The 12,209-nt window shown below is 37.0% G+C and overlaps 2 protein-coding genes across 3 annotated transcripts in view; one reads left to right on the top strand and one right to left on the bottom strand.

The window, feature by feature from the left end:
- Positions 1-1,183: 1,183 nt before the first annotated feature.
- wasb (WASP actin nucleation promoting factor b) lies at positions 1,184-7,094 on the top strand. Its single transcript, XM_065246958.2, has 12 exons — positions 1,184-1,455; positions 2,044-2,184; positions 2,672-2,758; positions 2,967-3,063; positions 3,152-3,178; positions 3,550-3,585; positions 3,740-3,929; positions 4,065-4,107; positions 5,199-5,352; positions 5,613-5,971; positions 6,098-6,209; positions 6,292-7,094. The coding sequence occupies exons 1-12, from the start codon at positions 1,354-1,356 to the stop codon at positions 6,345-6,347; spliced, it is 1,404 nt and encodes a 467-aa protein (XP_065103030.1). The 5' UTR covers positions 1,184-1,353; the 3' UTR covers positions 6,348-7,094.
- Positions 7,095-7,246: 152 nt separating this feature from the next.
- sema3gb (sema domain, immunoglobulin domain (Ig), short basic domain, secreted, (semaphorin) 3Gb) overlaps positions 7,247-12,209 on the bottom strand; it is a 41,211-nt gene continuing 36,248 nt past the window's right edge. The window contains exons 16-18 of one of the 2 annotated variants that reach the window (XM_065246954.2): positions 12,105-12,172; positions 11,881-12,008; positions 7,247-11,303 (exon numbers count right to left, since the gene is read on the bottom strand). In XM_065246954.2, coding sequence (XP_065103026.1) covers positions 10,887-11,303; positions 11,881-12,008; positions 12,105-12,172 — 613 coding nt within the window. In that variant the 3' untranslated portion in view covers positions 7,247-10,886. The remainder of the gene's footprint in view (positions 11,304-11,880; positions 12,009-12,104; positions 12,173-12,209) is intronic. The other variant, XM_073816223.1, reaches the window with a different exon arrangement.

Raw genomic sequence — 12,209 nt, 5'->3', positions numbered from 1 at the left:
TAAATCCTTTAAACAGCTAACATGTTAAATGTGTGCCGTGATAACACCTAAAGTAATGTTTTTATCAAAGTCAAAAATATAATTTAACTCTACTGAATTAACAGTAATGTATTTTTTAAGAATTATATAAGGTAGAAATAGTTGGGTAATTACTGCATAAGCATAATTTATAATACACGATCTGGTAAAATTTCATAATGTGTCACAATGCTATAAATAATCAAACGTGAAACAACTTATTTATTTATTTATTGAATAAGTGCTGCGCAAAGATTAATAATGATTAATCACATACAAAATAAAAGTTTTTTAGCATAATATCCAAATGTGTGCTGTGTGTTATGTATTTATAAATACACACACATTCATGTATGTATTTAAGAAACATTAACATGTGTATATTTATTTATTAATATTTTTATATATTTTATATTAACAATAAAAATGTATTGTAATATATGTAATATAATAATGTAATATATATATATATATATATAATTCTGAAATGTAAATATGTGTGTGTGTGTGTGTGTGTGTGTGTGTGTGTGTGTGTGTGTGTGTGTGTGTGTGTGTGTGTTTAAATATACATAATAATTACATACAGTACACACACATACATTAGCCAAAATTGCACTTTTATTTTGTTTGCCCAGCATACACTAAACACAGACAATGCCTAAAGAACACATGTAGGCTGAAAATTTAATTTATTATTTTTTGTACATATTTCCTGCATTTTAAGTTTGTATCTTAGTTAAATTGATTGAAAAATAAATATGGATGGACATTACAACTTCTAAAACAACAAGTCTGATGGTGGTGGCCTAAGACTTTTTGCATACTGTATGCCTTACTGTAAAAAAAATATTTGGTAACTTAAAACATTTTTATATGGTAACCTCTGAATTAACCGGTTTCATTTACATACAAAAATAATATGACCCAATCAAAATGTTTCTTTATTATAACTATGTAATTACAAGAGTTACAAGAGTATTATTATTTAACTTAAGGGTTATTAGTAAAATAAACTTAATATATCAACTAAATGTACACTTTTCACTTTGTTGACTTCATTTAGAAATGTCAACCTATGTTGCCCCTCCTTCATATGAGCTAAGAAACACGTGCCTCTTCAAAGCACATAGAAAAGATCTGCTCAGTGGTTTTGCTCTTCCTGTTCTTCTTTACTGAGCTGCGTTCACATCAGATCACAAAACACGGAAGTGACGGTTCCTTCAACCATAGGTCTGTTCAAGAAAGAAAGGCTTCAGACTGCTTCTGTGGACGCTTTGAACAGACCCGGGGCCCCGGTGTGGAGTCCCTGGATCCGAGGGTCCGTTTAAAAGAGAGATGAGCAAAGGAAAAATGAAAGGACAAGATAACGTGCCCAGTTCTCTCCTCAGCAACCAGGAGAATGACCGTCTGGTAGAGCTTCTGGGAAGAAGATGCATGGTAGGTGAAAACCCGTTGTGTTTAAAACTTAAATGACTGAGAAGGTTTGTCTGTGCATACAAGCTCTCCAAGGTGGGATGTGGTGATGCACAGGCCTAAGAGGTGAACGCCGACGATGTCAGTTAAAGGTCAAAGTAAATGCATATGTTTGACATCTAAAGCAGCTTAAGACGTCATTTCACTTTCTGTTTACAGAATGAACAGGTTGGCCACAATACTTGTGACACCACTGAGACCTAACATCTTAACCGATTTTAACAGTCGGATTCAGTTTTGTTATCAGTTCCACCCTTTTGGTGAGGAAAACCACTAGTGCCACTAGTTAAAAAAATATATATATCTTGAAAAAAGATCTTCAGAAGAATGGCATGACTCTATTTTCACTGAGATTGGTATATATGAGATTTAAGTTTGACTGGAAAGTGACAGGAAATATTGTTTGAGCACAACTTCCTGTTGCTGCAGAGGATGCTGATACATCTGCCTGAGCATTGACTTTTTACCTGTACCAATTTTTTTTTTGTTGTAATGTACGTATATAAGTGTCAATGCATTGTGTTTGTGTATGTTGTGTTTGTGTGTGTGCAGAGCATGGCCACAGCAGTTATTCAGCTGTGTATGGCTCTTCCTCACAGTCCAAACCAATGGAGCCTCCAACATACAGGAGTCGTGTGTTTTATTAAGGACAATGCGAAACGTTCATATTTCTTCCGGCTTTTTGACATCAAGGTTGGACATTTTTACTCTCTGCTGCAGTATTAACATCTATTTATGAACATTAGTGTCAGTTTTATTGTTTGTCACATGTTACACTGTCAGAAAAAAGCTGTCACAGCTTTCACTGTGGATGTACCCAAAAAGTACACCTCTGTACCTAAAGAGTTCACATTAGTACCTCAGAGCTACATATTGGTACCAAATAAATAAATATCTGTACCTAAATGATACATATTAGGACCTAAAGGGTACTTACTGCCTTATTGAAAGCTTGGGACCATTTTTTTTTCTGACATTGTACTTTGAATATGCCAGTGACAACTTGTGTTTCTATTCTGGGAAAGCTGACCAAAAATAATGATTTCACTTTTTTGTCTACTTACTTTGTTAACTTGACCAGAGATGACCAAACAAGCTGAAGTTAAATATAGATACACTTCTGCTTCAAGCAGTAGGTCAAAGCAACTCAACTGTGTTTGTGTGTCTTTGGGTGTTTCAGGTCGGTAAAATGATTTGGGAGCAGGAGATGTACAGTCCCTTCACATATTCCTGCCCGACGCAGTACTTCCACAGCTTTACTGCAGATGTGGGTACAGACTTCCTCATGAGTCTCAATCTTTATAGTCAGATATAGTTTATCTCATTTCTCATTGCTTGACATAGACATGTGACCTTTATTTTTAAGAAGTGATGTGTGCTGTGGGGATTTTATATTCACAGAAGGTTAACTTGAATGTTATTTTGTATCTGAAGGATGTATTTGAATCTAGAGTTAAGATGCACTTGTGTCACAGGACTGCCAAGTAGGTCTGAACTTCGCCAGTGAAACAGAAGCTGAATTGTTCAGAGGCATTGTTCAAGAAAAGGTTAATCGGGGAACCAACCGCCAAGGTCACTTACTGTCATTTACATATAATGTACATTGTAAATTCTTTTATGAGTATTTTATCAATGTGTCTTTGTGAATTGTTTATTGTAGATAAAAGACAACATGCTCCCGTTGAAGGTATGTGCGTGCATTTTGGAGTACATTTGCAATATATGTACCTATATTAAAGGGATAGTTCACCCAAAAATCATTCTGTCATCATTTGTTAAAAACCTGTATAACTTACTTTGTTCTGATGAACACAAAGGAAGATATTTTGAGGAATGTTTGTAACTTCTATAGTAGGATAAAGAATACAATGTAATCAAATGTGGTCTCTTATCAGTTTGGTTACATCTGATCATCTTACTTACAGGTTTTCAACAACATGAGAGTGAGTAAATGATGACAAAATTTTCAATTTTGGGTGAACTATCCCTTTAAATTGAATCTTTTATGTTAAGCAACTGTACGGTTACCAAATAACCACATAATGTTTTGATTAACAGAAAGACAGATACCGAATCAAGTTTCTCCAACAAATGGTAAGTCATATACACCATTATGTAACAATATTATATGACATATACAACAGTTCTAACATATATAAAAAATTCAAGTGCTGCCATATCCATGAACATGCTATGTGCAGTAAAGAGTGGTTTGATGAGTAATTTTTATTTGTTATATATGTATCAGGTCCAGTTTCACAGCCAAGCATAATACCAACGGTGGACATCCAGAACCCAGACATAGTGGCTTCAAGGTACCGATCGCCCCCGGTCACACCCTCAGCAGCCTCATTCTCCATAGGCAAGAAGGACAAAAAGGGAAAGAAGAAAGGCCCTAGGCTTACAAAAGCAGATATCGGTGCTCCAAGTGGATTCAAGTAAGATCCCATACAGCAGCAGACTCCGTTGCGGACTCGTCTCAGAGTCTACTGTTACCTGGGTGGTTCTAGAAACTTGTATTTTTATCTTATTTGTCTGACGTTGATGTTGACTGTGCCCTCCTCTCTCATTAGACACATCACTCATGTTGGGTGGGATCCAAACTCTGGTTTTGATGTAAGTTTTTTCTTTCCCTTTAAAGGGACACTCCACAAAAAAAAAAGCTCATTTAACAGCTCCCCTAGAGTTAAACATTTGATTTTTACCGTTTTGAAATCCATTCAGCTGATCTCCGGGTCTGGCGGTACCACTTTTAGCATAGCTTAGCATAATCCATTGAATCTGATTAGACCATTAGCATCGCGCTCAAAAATAACCATAGAGTTTTGATATTTTTCTTATTTAAAACTTGACTCGGAGGCGCAATGATATTACACAGTGCCTGAAAATGGTCCCCTGCTACTGAAAGTTACCAAGGGGACTACTTTCAGGCACTTCATAATATCATTGTTACTGCTGCAGCCATGTTACGGCAGCAAAGTCCTTGATTATTACGGCAGAATGAGAGTGTAGCCATATCTGTCTAGAAAATTGCAACTAATACCGTCGGTCTTAGTACACAATGTAACTAGAGAAGAGTCAAGTTTAAAATAGTAAAAATATCAAAACTTTTTGCCAGTTTTTGAGCATGATGCTAATGGTCTATGTCAATAGATTATGCTAAGCTATGCTAAAAGTGATACCGCCAGACCCGGACATCAGGTGAATGGATTCCAAAACGGTATATACAGATATACAGTCTAGTAATAGGGATAGTTCACCCAGAAATGAAAAATCTGTCATTTTCTTATCCTCATGTTGTTCTAAACCTGTATGAATTTCTTTTTTCTGAACACAAATGAAGATATTTTGAAAAATTATAATAAGCACACAGTTGACAGTATTGAATTCCATCGTTTTCATTTTTATGACTATGGGTGCCAATGGTTACAATGAACTGTGTGCTTACCAGCATTTCTCAAAATATCTTATTTTGTGTTCATCAGAAAAAAGACATTCATACAGGTTTAGAACAACATGAGGATGAGTAAATGAGTTTTGGGTAAACTATCCCTTTAAAGCAAGTTTTTCAAATTCAGTCACCCAAACTATTTGATGCTTATTCTGATTTATGTAAAAATGACAACAAACAATATAGTCAAAGCATTTGCTTTACTCAAGAGAAACTAATTAACTAATAAAGTATCAATTCACTCTCACCATTCCAGACCAACAATCTTGACCCTGATCTTAAGAAGCTATTTAATTCTGCTGGAATCAGTGACGCACAGCTGACAGATAAAGAAACATCTAAGATCATTTATGAATTCATTGAGCAATCTGGAGGACTGGATGCAGTAAAAGAGGAAATGAGGAGAAATGGTGAGCTAATCACAAATCAAACCCTAGAACTAGGCCTTTCATTTCCAAATATGTGATTAAAACCCAGCTAAAGTCATTACCTTTATGACGTTAATATTGACTGATTAAGACCATGTCGAAGAGTGAAATTAAAGTGAATCAATGATCTTTATCTCATAGTTCGATTATAAGAGTAACCTGGATTTCATTTACCACTGTATGCAATTATTAGACATTAAATGGGAGAATTTCACCATAATGAGACTCTGTTTCCTTCACAGATGCAATGGCTTTGGGAGGCCCTCGGTCCGGACCTGCACCTCCTCCACCCCGTGGAGGCCCACCTCAACGTCCAGCGCCACCTGTACGCAGTCCAGGAGCCCCAAATCGCTGCCCACCCCCACCTGCTCCACCTGGAGGTCGCCCTGGACCTCCACCCCCACCACCCCCCAACCAAAGTCAGAAACCTATGGGTGGAGGTCCACCACCTCCCCCTCCTCCCCCACCTCCTCCACCTCCACCTTCTTCAGCCCCCAGCTTCCCCAGCAGCCCTACCAGCTCAGCTCCAGCTCCTCCATCTGGAGGCGGAGGAAGAGGAACCTTAATGGAGGAAATTCGCCGTGGACGAATGTTAAAGAATGTATGTCACTTTGGATAAAAGCATCTGCTAAATGCATAAATGTAAATGTCAAAGATTAGTCATGTGTGGGACTTTAGTACACCATTAGCTGTTTCCAACCAAGCTGATATCTGGTGTTTGTCTCAGGTGCCCGAAAATACAGATTCTTGTCCTTCACCTCAAGCTGAGTCCTCCGAGGGCATTGTAGGAGCTCTGATGTTGGTCATGCAGAAAAGGAGTAAAGTTATCCATTCCTCAGGTAATTCATCTAACGTTTTTTATTATATCTTGGTAATACCTTGGACTGCTTCCATACCAACATGTTTCATTTTTTTCTTTAGAAGATGAGGATGATGATGGTGGTGATGATGAAGAAGATGAGGAGTGGGACGAATAATGTTTCTTTTTGCTCTCTGTTCACAAACTCATGTCATTAAAACCGCAGCCTGATGCTTCAACTGAAATCATTAAAGGGACAGTTCACCCAAAAAATTAATTTACTCAACCTCATTTTGTTACAAACCTTTATTCATTTTTTTGTTCTGCTGAACAAAACGGAAGATATTTTGGGAAATGTTTGTAACCAAACTGATTTTGAGCACCGTTGACTTCCATAGTAGTATTTTTCCTACTATATGGAAGTTAATGGTGCTTCTGTTTTCTGCTTGATTACATAAATATCTTCCTCTGTTTTCAACAAAAAACAAAGACATTTATACAGTGTCAACATAATGGTAAGTAAACAATGACCAAATTTTCATTTTTGGGTGAACTATCCCTTACAGCAGTAGGTATGTGATGTTTTAACATCAGATTATGTAATTTTATTATCAAATTGTAATCCAATAAACCACATATATATAGCAAATGTGCCTATAAATATAAAAAATATGCTCATGGCTTTTGTTATCAATGAATGTGTAGGTGGTAAAGTTGAAAGAAACAAGAAAAAACTGGTTAAAAACAAAAACAGCAGTTTATTTTTTATTGCTTTAAAAAACACCTATTAGAACTCCCAACCATACTCGAATACCATAATAAAATAATATTTATCACAAATAATCACATTAACGTAAAACTACACAAATGTCTGTGAATACAAAGAGGAAATATTCAGGAAGCAAACGTAGTTAGGACAAATCTGTTTAGCTCGATAACCAACACCATTAAAACACAACAGGACGATAAAGTTTATGTGGTGTTGAATTTTATCTGGGTATCATTCTGCACAATAACATCTACATGAATAGGAAAAATGTGGTTTTGACTTATTTAAAAATGTTCACACCGCATGTCTAGGGTAAAAATCACCAAATGTTTTATTGAACTATTTATATAGATAGTCGTCATAAATATCCCTCTAGCATACTAAAGAGAAACAGGCTCTTAAATACATGATGTTGAAATCAGTGGACAAAGTATATAAAGAGCTCAGATGCAAAACCCTCGCTGACATCTTTCTTGTACTGTAAGTGAGCATTTTTAATGGATTCTGACATAAACAAACATTTCTGAATGTCCCGAGGGTGGAATGAAGCCCATTTGAAGCGAAAGTATTTGATGAACGTATAATACATGCTGAGAGCATTCGGTTAATATAAGTGACTTCTTTTTTCAAGGGCGCATGATGCAAAGTTCATCACAACATGTATGTAGCCCATCATGTGTGTGGTATTTCAAAATATGTGTTCTGCGTGTTGAGTGATCCTATGTGCATCACGTGTCTTGTCAAAATAAGTGCCTGCTGCAGAGGCGTCTAAAGGGTTTATGATAAACAAGACGCTCACGTTTGCAAGATACTCGCATAATCTCATGTGTAATCAAAGTTTACTGTTAAGGGAGTGTCTTGCGTGTATTTTGTGAACGTCTCTTTTACCATAAACGGTTTTGACGCGTGTGCAGAAGGCACTTTTTTGACAAAACACGTGATGCACATGGTTCACATGACGCAACAAACACATATTTTGGAAACAAGAGCAACACATGACACTCCGAACACATATTTTAAATTTGCGCAGTCACGAGCCACCACTGGTTAATATCATGATCTCATTTTTGACAGAGGTGGCGTTTAGAGGCTTTTTCATCTAAGCCCCTTATGTTTTCAGAAGATCATTTTCTTTGCCTCTGTCCTATCTATTCAGTGCTAGTGATATTTTATGCACTCTAAAAACAGGGGCCCGTACCATGAAAATGGTTAAACAAACTCAGGGTTACAGGATTAGTTTCAGATTGACAAAACCAAGCCAATGTGCAGGCCTTGTTGGTAAAAGCTATTTTCATGGTACCCAAAACCCAGGATTTGCACAAACTAATCCTAAACAAAGCTGGCTAACCAACTAAACCAGCTTCATGGTATAGGCCCCTGATGTGTTAAAAACAACACATTCTGTGTTAGTTTAGGGACAACACATTAAATGTGTTGTCCCTAACTAACACATCTCTGTGTTATTATTGGAACAACACATTTTGTGTTACTTTTTTACACAACTTGTGTTGTCCCATTCATTTACTTTAACACAGAATAACACATAAATGTGTTAAAGCAACACTATGTAGTTTTTTTACCTTTAAATAATATCTCTAAAATTATTTCAGTGATAGAACAACTTTTAACTGGACAAATTGTACTGTTGCTGCAACCTGAGCAGCCTCCTAGCTGCTACAAGCACACTCTGAAAGTGGCGGTGGAGGGTAGGAAACACAGCATCGCCCCTCCCCCTGCCTGCAGAAGAGAGTCTGATACCAGACACTGTTGCGCTTTTCAACCACATGGGGGAGCTGTAAGTCATTTTTACATGGAAACTACATAGTGTTGCTTTACATGACATGACACAAACTGTGTAAAAAATTAACACATTATTCTTTTAGAGTGTGGAAAGTGCTAGAAAAAGGTAGACATTTCTGGCTTTGAAATACTCTGCAGATGTGAACAGTGTCCCAAAATTAGTAAAACATTTTTAAAAGTTAAAACTTTTCTTTGTTTTTCATTTAAACCATTATCAATATTATGTAATTTGTATAAATAATCCTTTTATCAACATTGCGTTAAACAACATTTGCCACAGTTATCCAAACTCTTATATCTGCTCTAATCACTGTTCCAAAAACATCTACCTCTTTTCTCTCAGCATCTCTCTGTGTGCCCTGGTCCAGAAAATTAACAATACACACAAAGACATTTTCCACCGAAACATGCCCTGTCCCATCACCAAAGAGCACAACTTACATGAATATTTACACTCTTGCAATAAATATGTTGTATGGTGTGGGTGAAAGAGAAATAGAAGGGGGGGGGGTCACAGGAGAGATGAGGAATAGGAGTTAATCCTGACTAGTGACTCTCTGAACACCCATTTTCTATTTACATGTGTCATTGCCACACAACAAAAAGCACAGATACCGTGTATACACAAGCAAAAATATGACCACATTTTACCATTAACAAATCATGGAATACAAAATACAGCAAAGCCGATTATGGTTTATAGCAATGCTTAGTGAGAATGTGCTTAGTGGTCCGACTATCGTAATAGTCCACAGTCAAAGCCAGTGGAGATCAGACTGAAACGCTTGGTTTTATGCCTATATATACAGCAGTATACAGAAGAAAAGATCAGCTTGCTTATAGTGGTTTGAGAATAAACAAAATCGCAAAAAAAATGGCAAAGTATCCCAAATTATACTCAAGACTTTTCCACACTAAAGCTTATAAAATAGCATGTCTGACTATCAGAAGAGAAAATTTTTAATCAATAATACCTATGAAATATTTAAAACTTTTTTTGTTTTACAAATACTTGACATCATGACTTTTATTTTGGTCCACAGTCATGTTCTTAGAAAACTTTTACCTTTTCCGGCAATTATCAAATCACATTGCAGTTAGTGAAATTAGTCTTGGTTGTTAAAAACGATAATAATATTTGTTTTCCCTTTTAATCTACTGACCAACAGTTAAATGATAATTTCCAATTATAATTTAAGTTTTGAAACCAATGCACCAACACACACTTCAAATGATACTAAAATGTCACACTCCTTTTGGAAGTTGCTCATTTTAGTTGTAGGTTTGTCATTTCTGTCATGGATCAAGACTTGATCTTCTACAAACAATATCAAAATCTTAAATTTCAAGAAGAGTTGACCAACTTCAATGGTCATAAAACATACTAACAGTCTATATTATATAAGTTATTCCTAGCATCCTCAGGTCAAACGCTGCTTTCAAAAGATCCTCTGCTGCATTTCCACTGCTGTATTTTATAGTCTGGGGGTTTAGATAAGCCATACTGTGTTATCTTAAATACTTTTTTCTATGTCAACATTATTATTATTATTTAATGTCTAACAGTATTTACACTAAAGTCATCTATGCAACCTTAAAGGCGGAGTGCACAATGTTTGAATGCCAATGTTGATATTTGAAATCACCTAAACATACACACACCTACCCCAATAGAATCTAGACCTTTGTTTGATAGACCCACCCCACACATGCGCAACCCCAACAAGGATGTTGATTAGTAGACACGCCCCTTACTGCTGATTGGCTACAAGTGTGTTTTGGTAGTCGGCCTGACTCACTTTTCCAAAGTGTTTTTGAAACATTGTTCACTCCGCCTTTAAGTGGGAATAGCTTATATTTTACATAATATGGCAGTAGTTTTGCTGGTTTAGCTGGATATTTTAGGAATTTATTGGCAGTTGTTTTAACCACTGTGTTGTTCAAACCTCCACATAGTACAAATGAGTGGATATGCATGTCACATCCAGACAGGAACTGGTTGGGAGAGGTACTGTACCTCAAAACGTTGTTTAGAGTCTAATGAACGAACAAAGTCAAACAAATAAATGGAGTGATGAGACACATTGTTCACACAGTGAATGGGACAAAGTCAAAGGATGAACTGGTGGTGTCCAGATGCTTTTCCACTCACTGATCCTGTGGTTCCTCCTCTTCCTGTTCACCGGTGTGCCGGCGGTTGTTCCTCTTGGGTTTGTGAGCTTGGCTTTGTATCTGTTGCCTGTAGGACTGGCAGTACTGGTTGATGAGACGCACCTCTGGTTGTGAGTGGGACTGGAGAGGGGGTGGGAGGGTCTGGAGAGGCGGGGGTGGGGGTGGAGGGTGATGATGGGAATTATGGCGATGGCGATCTGGTTCTACGAGGATGTCGGTCTCAGTTAGCGCATCGACGATCTCTCGGTCCAGGATCCGAAGAGAGATGCGGGCCACGGTGTGTTTGAAGTTGTTCTCGGTTGCCAGGCACTGGTAGAGACCGGCATCCGATTGGGTGAGAGATTTCATCAGGATGCCGTGACCTGTCTTCAAAATTTCTTTATCTCGATTAAGCTGAGGGGGAAAAGAAATACATGATGTGAATGTACAATATGTTACTGGTATTCACAGAAGCTTCATGCCAAATAGACTTAAAAAAAAATATTTTGTTTGGTAATTCATTCAAGTGATTTTATAAAATGCTGTGACAGATACCGCTTCTTCTAAAACAATCTCATGGCAATTTATACAAGGTGGCATATGAATTTGTAAAATCTGATTTATACATTTTGTATGATCAGCTTTTGTATCAGTGATGTTAAGTTTAGGGCTTTATTATTATAATTTTTGTGTTCTTTATTCAAATATTTGTTTATTCTAATAAGAAACAGTTTTGTGACATGGTACCATTTAAAAAGGTCCTAATATGTACCTTTGAGGTACTGTATTTGCACTTTCTTAAGTAAAAATATGTACTTTTTGAAGTGACCCTCATGTGACTCCAGATTTTTATGTTAGCAAACCAAATCATTTTTCAAAAACTAACTAGCTGTCAAGTTCAGAGGCATTTAAGCAATGCATTTGTGGAAGAAACAGAAGTGAAATAGCTTCAGCTTTATTGGGGATGGTAACGCAAGAACTGGCGCCTTACTGCTTTCCGCTTGCCGTCTTTCTGGTAAAGCCATTTGACTGTGGCCTGAGGAGACCTCGGCTGGCACTCCAAAAATGTGCTGCTGCCTTCGACTCCAAACTGCACAGTCTCCCTCAAACGCTTCTCTACTGAGATTGGGATGAAAGAGCTGTGGTCAAACATCTGAAAATCTCTCACAGAGTCTGTTTTTTTTTTCATTATTAAATACAAGCTTGTTTACAAACCTTTAGCGTTAAAGCCCCGGCACTGTCGTAATGGATCTCCATGTTTGATATCTTGCCTCCTGCTTCTCCTAAACATTCAATTACAGAGATTTTAATAAATAAGAG

This window comes from Paramisgurnus dabryanus, chromosome 11, assembly GCF_030506205.2.
Source record: "Paramisgurnus dabryanus chromosome 11, PD_genome_1.1, whole genome shotgun sequence".
Taxonomy (NCBI): Eukaryota; Metazoa; Chordata; class Actinopteri; order Cypriniformes; family Cobitidae; genus Paramisgurnus; species Paramisgurnus dabryanus.
The sequence above is the reverse complement of the archived record's forward strand: the minus strand, read 5'-3'. Positions and strand labels throughout refer to the sequence as shown.

What these genes read in the sequence shown, in the direction of transcription:
- wasb (XM_065246958.2), top strand. Translation starts at nt 1,354, where the DNA reads ATGAGCAAAGGAAAAATGAAAGGACAAGATAACGTGCCCAGTTCTCTC. An exon ending in ACAACATGCTCCCGTTGAAG is followed by an intron (nt 3,179 to 3,549) that starts GTATGTGCGTGC and finishes TTTGATTAACAG; the next exon opens with AAAGACAGATACCGAATCAA. An exon ending in TCAAGTTTCTCCAACAAATG is followed by an intron (nt 3,586 to 3,739) that starts GTAAGTCATATA and finishes TATATGTATCAG; the next exon opens with GTCCAGTTTCACAGCCAAGC.